The 17,725-nt window shown below is 41.7% G+C and overlaps 1 protein-coding gene across 2 annotated transcripts in view; it reads right to left on the bottom strand.

Moving 5' to 3' along the window:
* The window catches only part of PPP2R5C (protein phosphatase 2 regulatory subunit B'gamma), an 88,053-nt gene extending 71,915 nt beyond the window's left edge, over window positions 1-16,138 (bottom strand). The window contains exons 1-2 of one of the 2 annotated variants that reach the window (XM_068398566.1): window positions 16,019-16,138; window positions 14,262-14,327 (exon numbers count right to left, since the gene is read on the bottom strand). In XM_068398566.1, coding sequence (XP_068254667.1) covers window positions 14,262-14,327; window positions 16,019-16,054 — 102 coding nt within the window. In that variant the 5' untranslated portion in view covers window positions 16,055-16,138. The remainder of the gene's footprint in view (window positions 1-14,261; window positions 14,328-16,018) is intronic. The other variant, XM_068398567.1, reaches the window with a different exon arrangement.
* Window positions 16,139-17,725: the final 1,587 nt, after the last annotated feature.

The raw sequence follows: 17,725 nt of genomic DNA, 5'->3' as shown, positions 1-17,725 counted from the left end.
ATTCTGTGTATTCATTTGCTGAAAATTTCAAGGTAACATAGTTAACTTTTTATGAAGGTACAGTACTCATTAGTTCAGACTGAAAAGCCAACCAAGCTCAGCTTCTTCCTCCCAGTAACAAACCAAACTACTTCACAAACCACAACCAATGGACATTCTGCTACATCACTGAACAATGCAACTTATTTGACACCAGAACAGTCAAACTACAGATATATTTTTATCAATTCTCTTCCTGTCATTAGAATTGGAAATACCTATTCTTCCCCTTGTTCTGGCAAACAGCTCCCTCCTACCCAAATGTTTATATACTCATAAACACATTCAGTTCCAAAAGTGCTGATAAACCCCTAAAAATGTGTATAAGTTAGTCTGGAAAACTGTCAGATTGAGAATGTTTCTTCAGACCATAATTAAAACACAATCCTTGGGTTTTCTGATTGTCACGGTTTAAAGCTGGGCCGGCTATTAAACCTGCGGCAGATGCTCTCTGGATCTCCTCCGATTTTCCTTTCAGTGATTTTTACATGCAGTTAGTTTCAGAAAGTGTAGTTACTTAGAGGAGACTTAGCTGAAAGTAAAAATCACTGAAAGGAAAATCAGCCTGGTTTAGGCCAAACCAGGACATTGATCAACTTATTTTTTAAAAGCTAGAGCTTTACATACTTTTATGAACATTAAGACAATCAGGACCAGTGTGATTCTGACTTAACTTCAGCTTTTAACAATTGAAAAAACAGAGTTTATGTTCCTCAGTTCCCTTGAATAAACTTAAAATGAATTCAAGAGAGTGAAAGGCAGGGAGGAGAGAAGGTTTCTTGCCAGTCATGACAGTTCAAGATGTATAGTCCTTTCACCCCTTCTTCCCTTGAGCCCTCCTGCATCAAGCAGGATGTGGTACATTCCTTGTCTTAACATCACTGTTTTGAGCAAAGCTGGATCCTTCATCCCTACAACTCGTGCATCCCACGTATGTCAGCAAGTATTTAAGAAGACCCTACTCTTCCCTTTCTGACAGTCCCCCAAGAAACTGGTATTCAAGCTACCTTGACAACAAACATGGGCAACCAGAAGAACTCTGACCTTACCCTTCAAAGCACACTCACTAATAACTGAATTAGACCAAAGCACAGAAAAGTTTTCTGCTCCACAAAATCAAGAGGGCTTCCAAGCAAAGCCTAGAGTAGGGCCAATCTCTAACAATGCAGCAAGCTCTCATACTGCTTTCTAAGATAAACTGGTCAGGGCAGGGTAAGGATTTGAAGACGACAATAAAATCACCTGGATGCACCTGTCATTCAAGGTTAAAAAAAACTGGATGGCTTACTAGCAACAAAAATCAGATCGTCTCCTAAGCACAAGGCAAGAGAGATTATCTCTGTCTCTGCCTGAAGAAAACACGTTGCTAGGCAGTTTCCTATATGGTGTTTCCTGACACAGATCAGTCTAACACTAATCTGCAAATTTCTTCCCTCCAGTGAGTATCACCACTGAATTCAAGTTTCTATCAGTGTGTACACCATCCCAGGACAGCAGCAGCAAGCCACATACCAGCAAGAACCTTGATAAAAACTTTGGACTACAAGATCTGAATAGGTGAACTTTGTACCAATTAACAGATAATTAAAACTCCCTGTGAAATGCAGGCACACAGAGTGAAAAGCACAGAACACTTTTTATTGAGAATCATTAGTCTGAATCTGAGAACAGAGGAAGAATGCTTATATTAATGCAGAATTAATCCCTTCCTTCTTTTCCTTTCGGTATAGTAAGTAGCCTCCATGGATTTATTTTTCATGAAGATAAACAGAGGTCTGATCTATAGCACCCAGAAGAGCTCATTTCTTGCCAAGGCAGCCTCAGAAGGGGCTATGAAAGCATTCTGGATTGTATCTAAAACATACTTACAATGAAACTGAAATACAATGTACTGAAACTAAACAAAGAACATGAGAAAACATGAAAGGGGCATTTACAACTTCATTTTCAAAACTGTATGAGGGGCCAGTATGTAATCAAAATAATTTGGCTAAGAGGTTGAAGACCAATACATAAGCAATGTAACTAGGCTGAGAAGTTGAACTTAATTTAATGTCTTGAGAAGAAAATTAAATTAAAGATCAAGGAGTCAAAATGGGTAGAGAGCAGTTAAGAGCCTTTCATGCAGTTTTTCCCCTCTGCAGTAACTTCAAAGTAGTGTGAAAATCTCTGAACACTCCAGGAATCTTGAACTCTGCCACAGAGCTCTCACCTTTGCAGATCTTTATTTACTGCTCTGTTTTGGGGGTGGGAACAGGAACAGATCATATCTGGCATATGGCCCAGTAGCCATCAACCTAGTGAACATATCCACAGCATACCTACAGGAGATGGGCTGCTGGTGTTAAGACTAGCAGTTGGGACCAAGGCAAGTTGTTCAAGATAGCACACTAGCAGTGAGAGCAGTATTTGTCAGTTGATTTCAATGCTGTGTTGTTAACACCACCAGTTCAACATGCCTTCCAACAGAACATCAGAGTCACAGAGTCACAGAGTCACAGAGTCACAGAGTCACAGAGTCACAGAGTCACAGAGTCACAGAGTCACAGAGTCACAGAGTCACAGAGTCACAGAATGTTAGGGATTGGAAGAGACCTCGAAAGACCATCTAGTCCAATCCCCCTGCCGGGGCAGGATTGCCTAGACCATATCACACAGGAACGTGTCCAGGCGGGTTTTGAATGTCTCCAGAGAAGGAGACTCCACAACCTCTCTGGGCAGCCTGTTCCAGTGTTCGGTCACCCTCACTGTAAAGAAGTTTTTCCTCATATTTATGTGGAACCTCCTGTGTTCCAGATTGCACCCATTGCCCCTTGTCCTGTCAAGGGATGTCACTGAGAAGAGCCTGGCTCCATCCTCATGACACTTGCCCTTTACATATTTAGAAACATTAATGAGGTCACCCCTCAGTCTCCTCTTCTCTAAGCTAAAGAGACCCAGCTCCCTCAGCCTCTCCTCATAAGGGAGATGTTCCACTCCCTTAATCATCTTCGTGGCTCTGCGCTGGACTCTCTCTAGCAGTTCCCTGTCCTTCTTGAACTGAGGGGCCCAGAACTGGACACAATATTCCAGATGCGGCCTCACCAGGGCAGAGTAGAGGGGGAGGAGAACCTCTCTCGACCTGCTAACCACACCCCTTCTAATACACCCCAGGATGCCATTGGCCTTCTTGGCCACAAGGGCACACTGCTGGCTCATGGTCATCCTGCTGTCCACTAGGACCCCCAGGTCCCTTTCCCCTACGCTGGTCTCCAACAGCTCTGTCCCCAACTTGTACTGGTACATGGGGTTGTTCTTGCCCAGATGCAGGACTCTACACTTGCCCTTGTTATATTTCATTAAGTTTCTCCCCGCCCAACTCTCCAGCCTGTCCAGGTCCCTCTGAATGGCTGCGCAGCCTTCCCATGTGTCAGCCACTCCTCCCAGTTTTGTGTCATCAGCGAACTTGCTGACAGCGCACTCTATTCCCTCATCCAAGTCATTAATGAATATATTGAATAGTACTGGTCCCAGTACCGACCCTTGAGGGACTCCGCTAGACACAGGCCTCCAACTGGACTCTGTCCCATTGACCACCACTCTCTGGCTTCTTTCCTTCAGCCAGTTCACAATCCACCTCACTACCCGATCATCCAGACCACACTTCCTCAGTTTAGCTGCGAGGATGCTGTGGGAGACCGTGTCAAACGCTTTACTGAAATCGAGATAGACCACATCCACAGCTTTACCATCATCTATCCACCGGGTTACGTCCTCATAAAAGGCTATCAAGTTGGTTAAGCATGACTTCCCCTTGGTGGAGCCATGCTGAGTGCCCCTAATGATCCCCCTATCCTTGATGTGCCTAGAGACAGCACCAAGAACAAGTTGTTCCATCACCTTTCCGGGGATGGAGGTGAGGCTGACCGGTCTATAGTTACCCGGGTCCTCCTTCTTGCCCTTTTTGAAGACTGGAGTGACATTCGCTTTCCTCCAGTCCTCAGGCACCTCTCCCGTTGCCCACGACTTAGCAAAGATGATGGAGAGTGGCCTAGCAATGACTTCTGCCAGCTCCCTCAGCACCCGCGGGTGCATCCCATCAGGGCCCATGGATTTATGGACATCCAGGTTGCTTAACTGGTCCCTGACCGAGCCCTCATCAACCAAGACAGATTCCTCCTCTATCCTGACTTCTTCTGAGGCCTCAGGGGTCCGGGGCTCCTCAGGACAGCCTCCAGCAGTATAGATAGAGGCAAAGAAGGCATTCAGTAACTCTGCCTTCTTTTTATCCTCTGTCTCCAGGGCCCCCACCTCATTCATCAGTGGGCCTACATTGCCTCTAGAATAAACTCTTATTATGGTATAAAAGATATGGCTTGACAGAGCTATCCAGCGAGTCTGCAGTAATTCTAGTTCATGCAAGTACTTCCCAATCACTGCTAAGGAGTTTGTCATGGAGCAACTAGCTACTATCTTTAACATCAGTATTTTCAATCTACAGAGGCTCAGTATAGACGATACAAAGCTTGATACGGGTTCTTAATCATCTAGACACATAAAAAGGGGCATTGATCCATAAACAATGCAATTAAAAACAGCAGGGAAACATCATGCTTGTTGGGAACCATTTTGGATGGCAAACAGTTCTGAGGTTCTCACTTTGTTGAAGATTCTTGCTACTATGCCATTATTGTTCAGTAGTTTCACCACCACAAGATTGGACAGGCAACTTATGGAGGAGCTCTGGAGATGCAGCTTATGGTGCTGAAGGCTTTGGTTGGTTTCACACAGATTGAAATTTAGATTTCTATTGTTTTATCTCAACAAAATCATTTGCCAGAGTGATACCCGTATCGGCCTGCTAGAATGATCTTTGCAGCTGCCTTTCTAGCAAGTATGTTTACTGTCATTAAAGATTCTCTCAGTGATTGAGACACACTGGATAGTACAGTGGTAGTCTCAGCATAACTTACTATGCTTTTATTTGGTAAGATAGCAAGAGCTGCATACTAAAGCTTTGAGGATCCATGTTATTATAATGATAAACAAAAAGATTAACTTTTCAACAGGGTGGTGATGACAAAGTTTATATATTTTATCACACTGTAATCAGCACTCACTGATTTACGTTGTGGTACTTGTTTAGCAACTGTGATTTTGCATTTACATAAAGCAATGCTACTGCTGGCTATTCTTTATATCGAACTATGGAGTTCCATTAGTGTTTTGTCAGAGACAACATGGCGTTTGTTGAACTGCATCAGTGACTGGGAAGTTCCCTAGGAGCAGTGAAGGTCATCTGGCCTTCTTCACTGTGGAGGGGTGCCTAGGGCAAGTTTTACAGTCACAGACGGTTTTAGAAGACTGATCTACAACTTTCTGAAGCTCTTCCGCCTTTCTTGCTGGCGTTTATTTTTCACGACACAAAGCATTGCTTGTATTTCCTGTTAGCTGCTTACACACAGGGCTCAAATTTTATCTTCTAAAGATTTGTATCATCACAGCTTTGTGCAACACACTTGACTTGCAACACATCAAACTAACCCTGACAATTGCCAAAGATGTCTCAGCTCAGTGTACTGCATCCTGACATTCTTGCACTGTAATTTTACATACATAGTTAAATATCAGTAGCATAAGGCTTGGCTTCCATTTGCTCCTTGTAAACTTAATTTTGTTTTAATTAGTTTACTCCAGGAACAAACTGACATTTGATTCCTTTCAGTCAGAGATCAGATCTGCAGCCTGAGGTTGTAGAGTATCGGCAAAGCCGACAGGGTGCCCAGGCTCAGACTGTAAGCGGATTCATGCTGTTGTGTGTCTGCTGAAACACCACCAGCAGTGAGCACCTGGTACTTCACAAACACAGGTAGCAAAGCATCATTTGTTTCTTGATGCATCTTCTATAACGAAACTTCAAAGAAACAAATGTCCCCAGAAAAGTAAAATTTGTTACCTGCAACCATCAGTTAGCTAATTAAATATGATTAAAACCAGATAATGTCCTAAATACTATTTCAAAATATTTATACAAATACAAAGATGAAGAATCTGAATAAATGATCGCCTGGCTTAAATTACTTTAGTTCTTGATTTCTGTTTGTAATTTCTCTCTGATCAGCCTGAACCACCCCTTTATTTTCAAAAAAAACCAACAAAACTATCTTTGTGCTTCTTTATATATACACACACACACACATATACGCACACATATATATGTAAGGTTCCCACATTTGAAGGGAAACATACACAAACTCATCTCATTTGCTTTAAGCCCCAACTCCTATACTCTACTGTAAAATTTAATTATACAAAGCAACTGATAAGCTAAGGCTACTGTATATGTGGCTTTACCAATGATGTCTGTATTGTGCTCCCTGATCCATTCATAATAGTTTCTCACTTCACATACTCACATTGAAATCTTTTTTGCTTCGTGCTCTGCCCACCAATTTGATATCTGTATTAGATGCTATATAAGAGTTACAGTCCATGACAAAGTTCCTGGGCATTTTAGTAGTATGATAATAACCTTGACCCTTCTAAAGAACTGTTACACAAAATCATTTCATCTTTGGCTCTCATCATGCTTTTATTTTACATATCACTAGAAAAGTTTACTTTTCAGTACTTGAGACTGCTAAACTGAGCAGTGATGAGGAAATGTATTAAATTATAGTCACTATAAAGGTGTAGCAAATGATAATATTTGGCAGTGATCTTTTAAGAAGTATATTCAGGATTGGGGCAGGACTTTTTCCTATATTTTTCTTTTTTAAATTGACCCCCAAAGCCTGTAGGGGCAGGGGGGAATAACACAAAAAACAAAAGCCTACAATCCCACTTGTAGAATTACAAATTTATTCTGTCTTCAAATGAAATTGAGGGGGGGAAAAAAAATATTCAAATAGGATTTAACGTTACTAAAGTCTGTGAACATACAGGTGGATTCAACATCTACCTGGTTTTCCTTACTACTTGTATTCTCTATGGGATAACTATATTAATAATTCCATATTACACATATACATTAATGAACACCTGAGTCCTCTCAAACTTTAAGGAGAAGTAGGCCTTCACTCTTCTGAAAAAACTTAAGAGAACTGATTTGAAACAAAGAGTGAAAAGGATGTTTTCAGTTTACAAATTGCTGATATCCATTTTTGAAGACCACTTTGCTCCTTTTGATGAGAATAGCCTTTGCCTTCATTGCTGTGTTTCCATTCAGGAAGGATTCAGGCAGTTTAAAAGCATGATTAGGAAGTAGAGGATAGCAAGTACTAAAACCACAAACCAAAGACCTCACACATCGTATGTTACACAAGTAGTCGTCAGTCTTGTGCAAGAAGTAGAAGGGCATAGGATCCTGTTTTCAGAAGCATCTCATTTTAGGTAACAAAATACATGTATACAGTAGTGTTTAGCACATATCTTTAATCAATTCAATTAGGTTTAAAAGCATACTATCAAAGTTACATAACAAGCACTGTTAAAGTAACCTCTTTCACTATTCAGTATTAAGGTATATTTGCTTTGGATGCAGAAGGAAACTCCAGTTCTCAAAAACAAAAAGGCAAGATGTCAATAAGAACTGGAAATAGGAATTACAAAAGTTAAAAAACAAAAAAATTTCATAGCTGCTTTAAGAGTAACCACATAATGCATCTTTCTAGTCAGCAAATAGCACCTCATCTAGTACTAAGGGTGTATGCACTTGCTACACTTAAGTATTTTTCCGATCAATCCATTAAAAAATTCTGTCTAGGAAACAAAATCAGAACTGCAAGCCATGAACAAAAATTAGTTTTCAAATTATTTTTTTTAAAGAAGTTGGCACACCGGGTTAAAATCAAACAAAAAACCACCCCAAAGCCCACAGACTTTATTTACATGGCTGATACAAGAGAAAATCCATCCTGATTTTATACGCAGTTTTGGTTTAAAGTCCTGTTTTGCTAATGTTAGAAGTAAAATCCCAAACAAATAGCCCCAGAAAGCTTCAGAAAACAGAAGGTCTGGCACTGTCCACTTATAGTCATTCTGCAATTCAAACTTGAGAGAACTAGTCGTTCAACATTTCAAATTTGTTTCATAATATGAGTATCTGTCTTCTTCCAAATGAAAGGAGACCAATTTCCAAATCAATTTTATCTACTGCATGGAACTGCCTCATGAAAACACTGGCTATTCTGCCTATCAGTCCAGCAGGGACATAGTACTGAATGTATACCGAAGGAACAGCCAGGGTACAGCTAGGTTTGTTACGTGCCGTGTACACCAGACAAACACAGCTTATTGGTTTGGCCCACTGAAAACTTCGGGGTTTGGGGATGCTTTATTACCGGCTACCAGCCATACCTGATCTAGATGGCTCTATAACTGGCATCAAACTAACAGTATGGTAGGGAGCACTACCAAAACCCTTTAAACACCGGTTTATGTTATAAATAAATTATTACTTAACTTCAGGCATTAATTAAAAGTGATAAATTCAATCTGTGCTAAATATATCTCTTTGTAAAACATATCTGCTTCTATGAAGAACAACGAATACAGAAGAATCTTATACCTCAAAGATGCTGAACTCAATGCATGCAAAAATGCTGTGCCACTGAGTGACAGAGATTGCCCATCTAACAACAGCAAAGAAAAAGAGCTTAAATGACAGCTGCTTTATACAAGTAACAATAAATATATATACACCGAATAACAAGCAAATACAAATTAGCATACTAAACAATTAAAACAGGATAATCTCAGCTGATTAAAAGAATGTTCTGTGGCAAGAAGATATTTCCAGAAATTATTTAGGAGCAGTCCTAGTCCTAATATGTGTGAACAAGGAGTGGAAAACAACCCCACAACTTTTGGAAAGGTATTCTCCCCTCCCTGACCCCCAAACCTCAAGCTCCTCTGCTGTGGTCCCTGCCGAGTTGCCTAGTAAGTACTTAGCTGTGCTAAGACTTTCAAGTATAACCGTAGATATTCTGAAGTAGAAAAATCTAGTCACAAGCTAGACACTGTGTGAAAGTCTCCATGTACCATGTTCAAAATCAGATCAGGTATGTTTGTTTCTCAGGGTTACTAATAACTGGTATGGTACCTTAAATAGCATTGCAATGAAAATCACAAACAGGAAACATGAGGAAAATAAGCAACAGTATATAGAAAATATGGAGTCAACTCTCTAATAGCTTGCTGCTACTGATCACATGAACTTGTTAACACAAAAATGCTGAATTTATTGCTTTTTGTCTATTTCTAATTTTCCTTTTAACATTAGGATATTGCTACATATGTTCTCTGTTAAGAAACCCACACAAAACCATCAATGCCACTTCTACTACCTATGCCTTTTTTATTTTAAGGAAATGGGCAATCATATGTGCACATGTAATCAGGAATCAGTAAAAGAAGTAATGAGAATACCGACAGTCTTTCCCCACTGTGTGCTGGCTAATATAGGAAAGGTGACCACAGAAAACTGAATCGCCACTTCTCAAGGTTCTTTCAGAGATGAAAATCCTTACTTTTGCTGGAGTATTTTAAAGATGGCCCATTAAAGAGAGATTTCTGTAATTTCATTACCATTCCCAAAAGATATTACCACTATGTTGAACAGCTTAAGAAATTAACTTTTAAATAAAAAAGGCTCCACAAACCTGAGAAGAAAAACCTCTGAAAACAAAGCCTGACAAAACTGCTGCACTGGAAGCTATTACCAGCATTTAATAAACTTACTGAAAAGTGATGGCTGTGAGACAGTGGCAGGACAGAGGCATGGATCAGTACTTAACAAAGCTTTTAAATTTTTTTTTTTAATTGGTATCAACAGTGATTATAGTCCGACAATGGCAACACATGCTGTCAAAAAATCAAGCAATTTCTTGCATGGCAAGAAAACTGGCCAATGCAGTTTGTATTTTATTACATTTTAATTTGTCTGTATTCAAAAAAAAAAAAGCACCTTTAAAGTAGAAAGAACCAACCACTGCAGCACATGGAAATAATGAGATAATACACACACACACTCCTTCAACCACATTAGTCTTCTGCTTGCTGCTCTGCATGGCAGAACTTGAAGAAAAGAGTTATGATTTCTGTTCTTGTTTGTTCAAAGTCACCAATTCAATACTTTCTTAAACAACAAAAGTAGCCTTTCCTTCTACAGACTACTCAGCACCTAGATTCAAAGTGAATACAATATCAAATTTAGAAGTTTCACACCTTCTTAAACCAGTCCAGGTAGACCTAGAGGATGCTATCACTCCCAGTCATCTACTCCTGCCTTGGATGAAAGGTTACCAGCTACTTCTGACCCTTCCATCCCCCAGGTAAACCACAACAGTGAATTGTCCAAGTGCTCCTAGACCACTTCAATGATTGGTGAAAAGTGTAAGTTTTAGCATATGCATCCCCATAGGCAAAATAGACAACTAAGAGTCTAAAGGGTTAAAATTTTAACTTCCTTCCCCTGTGGTTGTATTTGAAAACTACCGTTAAAGCACAGTAAGAAACACTTGAATTTTCAAAAGTGTTAGGTTTTTGCTAGAGATAGAAAAAGGTTATGTTTCTCAACAATCATTAACTATTACCAATCCACCTCTTTCTGAAGAAATTAGACTGACCATAAGTTACTACTGCCTTAACTCAAAAGGAGACCTCCACATCCCTGTGACAAAACAGAACTCTACAACAAACCTTATCCATGAGGCAAGTAAATTCTGCCAAGGCCAGTGAGGTCACAGGGAATACGTCCACAAGCTACCAAGTGGTGGCATAGCTAAGCCCCATAACTGAGCATTTTTTGTTGTTGTTATTTGTGTTCTGAGTATAGGTTTTGGGCACTGGTAAGCAAACCCCTCAAATATTTTACCAGACCAGAGACACTACTCCCACACAAATGAAAAACAATACACAACAGATTAAGTCTTTGTTCACAACCTGAAGACACTAATATCCTGGACTAATTACTGAAGCAAAAGGTTATACTTAAAGGAATAGAGTAAACTGTTCTGGCAACTATTTAGTCTAACTCATTAATGTTTAGTAACAGGTTACAAACTAAAGTTAGATAGGAGCTTAATCATATTAGCTCTTAAGTGTTCATAAAGTGAACAATATGTGCAACTGAAAACTGGAATAATTGCATTAGGGTACAGAACAACAAGGAGCCCTCACCTCATACATACTGTGCATTTCTGGTACCTCTGTCACAAAAAGGAGAACAGAACATGGAGACAGAGAAGGACAAACAAAGTAATGGAAGTCCTCCCACCTAGGGGAGATTAAGCAGGGCTTGGGATAAAAAAATAATCCAACAATGATAATATAAAAAAATTCAATTAAATCATTAATGATATGAAGACAATTTTACACAACGCCTCAGCTAAGCAACCTTCTAAGCCACATACTGGCTTAAAGAAAAGCATACCAGGATGGAAGACCATACATCTACTCTGTTTTGAATCTCTCTTCTTGAGTATCAGCTACTGACCACACAGCAAATAAGAAAAGAGGTCCATGTTGCTTCATATGTAGCATGGCTCTTTTGGTATTACATCAAGTAACCAAGGCACAGGTAATGCAAGAAGAATCATCTTGTATTCTTTCCCCTGAACATCTGCTTGGTGGGAATGCTGGAGACAGGAAAATAGGCAAGATGGACCTTGCTTTCAAACACAACTACAATGGCATTTTTTGAGATTTAAATGAAGAGGCATTTACTTCAGTAAGTCAGTTGTGTGCTGCAGCTACTATTCGGTACTTCTGCACATACTAATGGGCTACTGCTGTAATTTTCAAACCGAGACAAACATCAGCTTAAGTCATTTTCATCCCCTTTCGGCATGGGTATCCTGACCTGGCATACTGGGAATCATTTCAATCCCTTTTCAAACTTGCTGTACAGGTTCATTCAACTGAAGTCTCATTTCCCTGACTACAAGACAGGAAAAACACTTGTTCATTTTTGTAAACATTAAGTTCTGTTTTACCTTTTTATCTATAGAAGTCCAAGGCATCATGAATTTAGTTAAGTGCTATAAAAGTGTCTATAAATAAAGTACTTGTGGGATGCTGCTGCTTGTGTTGTCCCTGTTCTTGGAATAGCAGACAGTTTCTAGTCTTTACAATCTGCCATTTGCATTAAATTCATTTGCATTAAATGCATATACATTAAATGTATTTTGAGAAAAAAGTGAAATGAACAAGCATATTTCCAAATCTACTCCTAGTATGGAAGAGGATTTTTAAAAAGCCCTGTTAACACACATGTACAAGGAAACATGAAGACAACCTTCTTTAAAGAAAAAAAAAAAACAAACTAAAAATGTATTAACAGTGTGTTCCAGAATATTTCTATATTTACCAATCTTCACTATGTTAACAAAGAGCCTCCTTTCTGCTCATATAAGTACCAGTTAACATACATCATGATTACAGCCCAGCCACATTAGAATGCAAAGTCTACATTACTATTTGTGTGCAATTACTCTATTAATTAAGTTAATGAGTCAAGCACTGAGGTGTTCAAAATTGTATGGAGACTAAATAATGCCCAGTGGGAATGGCAATCATACTGTATGTGCCAGTCATATTCCCAGTCCCTTTCCCATTCTGCCCCTACTCACCTAGGAATAAGTATCTCATGTAACATAAGTAAACTACTTTTCAATGGCAACTCTACCTGGAAGGACAACTGAAAAAGAAAAATGCATGGACACAACAACATATTCTCCTATTGAGATTCATCTCTCTCACATTTTAAGTATAAATTTAAAACAAGCTAGATCTGAAAGAAATTCCAAACAAAACTGCGTAGACATTTTCAGTTAACATTTAAAGCTCTCCACTAATTAACTATGGGAGCTCTACACTCTGTCCTGAAGTACCAAGAAGGAATAAGAAAACTAGTTTTGGTCTCAGCAGCTTGTCATTCAGAAGCTTGAGAAAATAAGCAGTCAACAAACGTACAGCAAAGATGCTGATAATGACAAGCCTTACAATTGCATAGGAACTAAAATTACCAACAAAAAGTAATACTCTTTTTAATGCCACAGCAATATACTGTAGAGACAGAACATATCACAATAGTGTACGTCTATTTACACTATTATAAACATCTACACTGACAATTTCTTATTTCATTCTATGAGCTTTCCTAGTAGCTAAGATCCCTCCTAGCAGCTAGGTTCCCTCCACCAAAACTCACTCTTTTATCTGAATTTGCCAAACTACTTTTACAAGTAGTTTACAAGTTTTAACGATCTTATTAACTTATGACAGTAGCATGCATCTTTCTGCACAACAAACTCATTGAAGTGCATCAGAAAGAGTATAATAAATATTCCCACCCACCTACCCCCAACAGTCATTTCAGGCAGGGAAAAATGGTAAAGCTGGGTAAGTATTTTGTTCTCAAATATTAACTTTCAGTACCAATACATGCAGTTTAGAGGCTGAAATACATAAGCTTTTCAGTGTAGCATTTTACATTCAGGCTGGTATGAACATTTTAAAGGAAATTTCAGAATCCACCGAAACACTGGATTTCCAAATGAAGCAAATACATTAATTCTGAATTTCAGGATTAATGTGAGAAAGGGAGTGAGTAATGGTTTAACTGACCCCCTTCAAGTCACTGCACCTTGCTAGTGAGCAAAACAGAGAGCAGTGCAGAAGGGGGAAAAAAAAAAAAAAAAAAAATCAGCATCAACAACAGAATAATCAGTCAAAAATGGAACGCTCCATTATATACCTATAAAAAGAAATCACACAACAAAACAACTGGCAGCCTTTGATTAAGCCTAAGGTCTCCTGACAATGTAACAAGCTACTGACACTTAACTGACATGCCAACATCAACAGTTTGAGAGAAGAGAGCTCTGGGAATTACAGAGAATGATAAAACTGCAATGACCAACTGGAAGATAAGAGCAAAACCTCATGATAAGACTAGAAAATTACATAGATGTAAATCTCATAACCAAAAAGGAAAGAGATTAATATTTAAGACTGTAGCAAGCAAGCATTTATTTACGCCAAATAAAATTAACTTCCTCAAAAGCATCTTAAGTCTTAAAAACACTTTTTGTCAAATACCAGGGCAGTAGCTCCACAACCACTTTCCTCACAGCCACCTGTCATGTCAAAATTATAGCCATCTAGAAAACTTAAAACAGTCTTCAGAAGTCATGACAAATTTGCCAGGAAAAAAATCTACATATTTTAGTAATATTTACCTCATGTTCTTGGTTATCTTGCCCTTCTTTGCCACTTTTTCCACTCTTGACTGATTTTGGAGGTTCCTTAAAAAAAAAAAAAGTTTGCAGTCTCAGTTACTCTGAAAAGGAGATCTAGATAAATTTTCAAGTCAAGAAATTAGGGTTTTTTTAAACACTCACTAAGAATATTAAACCTGACGTGACAAAAACGATACTGTTTTATTGGAAGATCTTAATACTGAACTATAAGTGTCTACAAAGCTACTTTAAACATTTTTCATCTGCAGAAAGTTTTTGGAATTTTATTTATGCCTCAAAATTCACCCATAAAGTATGTAAAGATAAGCTTTCATATAGGTAAGCAGGCAGGGACAAAGAATGCGAGGGATGTGAACCATGTCTAAGAGCTTATCCTTGCTGTGTTTGGTTTTTACCTTCAGGAATATTTATATTTAGTTTCACTTTGAAATTAGCATCAGTGCAGAAAACATTTTTCATTTTGTTATTTTGTCTCTTCTAGGGTCTAGAAAGTCTAGCATTGGAAGCAGGCCCACAGCTCAAATTTCTCCCTCCCAGCTTTGTACCTGCATCCTTCACCCACAGCATATTTTTAAGATTTGTTATTCTCAGGAAAGTAAAGTTTGAATGTATTTAATATTAAAGGCGGGAAGGATATTGAGTAAAAGTTAAAACAAACAAACCCCCACAAACCACAACACCCAACCTCCATACATCTGATTTTAAAACAAGGTCGAAAAACTTAAAGACAAGCAGAACTCAGAGAAACAGAAAAGATCTAGAGGGATAGCAGCTGGATGAGGCAGACCGTATACTTCACTGTTTCTGACTTCCACTCAAACGGCTAATTGCCTATCACATAAAATAAAGTGAAATCCAGTTAACTTTCTGTTGGATTTAGAAGTTTTCTGCGACCATTACTTGCGTAAGCCCCTTTCATGGCTGCCAGACTAATCACTCCCGAGCGCGACGGGGGAAACTGAGGCAAAGCGAGGCCAAAGCCAGATCCTCTCCCATTGTCAGGAAAAGGAGATGCAAAGATTTCGAGTGGCGATCAGTGCTACTTGGGTGCTTATGGTGATTCCCCCCAGCACAACTTCAGCTGCAGCCAGACCCACGCAGCAGTGAAACTTCCCGGGACGGGGACCGGGCAAGCAGCTGTGGGGACGGGCCCACCCCCAGCCCTGCCGCCATGACAAACACCCCTTCCTCCCCCCCCACAGACCCGGGCCGGCCCCGAAGTAAGAGACACCCCCTCCCCGCGCACCCTTCCGCCAGGCACGGCTGAGGACACGCTTCCCATCCCCTCCCTCCAGCACTCCCCCGCACGCCAAACCACAGCCTCCCTCCACCGACTCACTCCCTCCCTCCGGCTGCCCCCAACTCCGCGCCCGCCCACCGCGGGCTCCGCACCCCCGCTTCGGCGGGACGGACCCCCGGGGCCCGGCGGGATGATACCAGGACCCCCCCCCGGTCACCACTGCACCCCCCGGCCTAGGCCCCACCGGGACTGCCCCCTCCCCAGTACACGGCTCCTGCGGGAAAGCAAAGGGCCGGCACACAGCGCTGACGGGAGGGGGCTGCCCCACGCCCGGCCCTCCCCACCGGCGGAAGGCGCCCCGCCGGCCCCCTCGGCGCCGGGCTCCTCTCGCCGCTGCCGCCCCCCCGCCGCGCTCTGCCCCAGGCCCCTCCTCCCCACGGGGCCTGCGCCCCCACAGCCTCCCCGCGGGGCCGGTGCCCCCCCCCCACAACCCCACCTGACTCACTTTCTCCTTCTTGTTTTTATTCGGCATGGCCGCCCCACGCGCCGCAGAGGCGCAACCCCCGGCGGCCCCGCTCCGCGCTGCGCCCGCCCCGCGCTGCCGCTCCCCCTGTCCTCGGCGGCGGCCTCGGCGCTCCCCCACCCCCTTCCTCCTCCGCCCCCCTCCCGCCGTGAGCGGGCCGCTGTCTCCCCATTGGCTGCCCGCGTCACGTGAGCCGCGGCTCCCGGAGCGTCACCCGCAGGCGGGGCTGGCGGCGGCTTCCCGCCCTTCACCCCTCCTGTCACGCTCCCGAGCGGCGGCGGCTGCCGGCGGGGCCGGGCCCGGGACTCGCCCTGCTCCACCCGGGCTGCGCGGCGGGCCCCGCGGCTTCAGCCACGCCTTAGGGTGGGCCCCGTAGGCTGAGCTGTTCCGCGCCCCTATCCCGCCGCCTCTCTGAGGGGAAGCAGCGGGGCGGGCTGAGGTGTCCTTAGCGCCCCGGGACTCTGGCAGGATCTCCCTCAGCCGGTGGCACTCCGTGGGAAGTGGGAGGTCCCTGCGTCCGCCCCCCGATCCTGAGTTACCTAACGGAGCCCGTTCTTGAGTGAGGGGTATGGGCTCCGCCGCTGTGGATGCAGGGAAAGGTGGGACCGCCGTGCGGGGTCCGGGAGCCTGGCGCTGGAGAGCGGCAATGTTTAAGGAAGGAAAAAATAAAACAATATAGGGCATATCTGAAGCATGCTGGCCCTCTCATGCAAATCCAGTGTGGTCATCATCAGTTTGAGGACTTCAATATATGCTTGCAGTATGTGGATAAGGAAAAGGTGAGCTTTGCATAGTTGCAGCCTGATTTTGTATCTTTATCCCTTGTTTGTTTTTAAAATCCTGGGTGCAGATGTGTTTGTTTTCATGGTCCCACCTGTACCAGAGATAATTTTTTTCGAACAAATCGCTTTTTAATCTCTCAAAGTAAGAATGCAAAAGTCAGAACAATCTTCTTAGATAAAAGAAGAAAGGTGCATATCCTTCATCTGGAAAATTTACAAACTCTGTTTCTCACATGGCCAGATTAAGCCCCAAGTTACTGTTAGCTGAGGAAAAAGCACAGGGAATATTAACACTCATAATAATGCCAAGACATAAAGCATTTAAAATGTAGCTTGGACGTGCTTATTAAATTCTAATTGTGCTGTGCTACTAAAGGATAGAAAAATTACAGCCTAATAAACACCAGTATAAAAGTGAAATTGATCTCTTTCCTTACCCAACTTGTGAGTATCAAAGCCAGCATGAGCAAGCATCTGTGCTCTCATTTTTAGGAACTAGCATTTCTAATAACCACTTGTGTCTGATGTGATTGTATCTATCACCAGCTTGCATCCATTATATTTGAACACTTTCCTTTTGCTGTGGTGAAAGGACAGAGAACCTTTCCCTTTTCCAGGCACTGCAAAGAAGTCTACTGGCTATGGAGAGCTACTTCCTCTTGCTTCAGTCCCCTTCCTTTCCTGCTTCTTAAGTGTTAGAAAACAAATTATGTCTGCCTCTTATCCTTTCCCTAATCTTCTCTGGTTTGAGGATTTAGAAATGAGGTGCAGTTATCACTACTGTGCTTCTGTTAAGAGCCAGTCATGAATGAGTTACTACTAATAAATGAGACTTCTGACCAACAGAACATGGATTTCAAATGTACTAAGAGACAGTAAGGGAAAGAAATCTACCTCC

This window comes from Nyctibius grandis, chromosome 4 (genome assembly GCF_013368605.1).
Source record: "Nyctibius grandis isolate bNycGra1 chromosome 4, bNycGra1.pri, whole genome shotgun sequence".
NCBI lineage: Eukaryota > Metazoa > Chordata > Aves > Nyctibiiformes > Nyctibiidae > Nyctibius > Nyctibius grandis.
The sequence above is the reverse complement of the archived record's forward strand: the minus strand, read 5'-3'. Positions and strand labels throughout refer to the sequence as shown.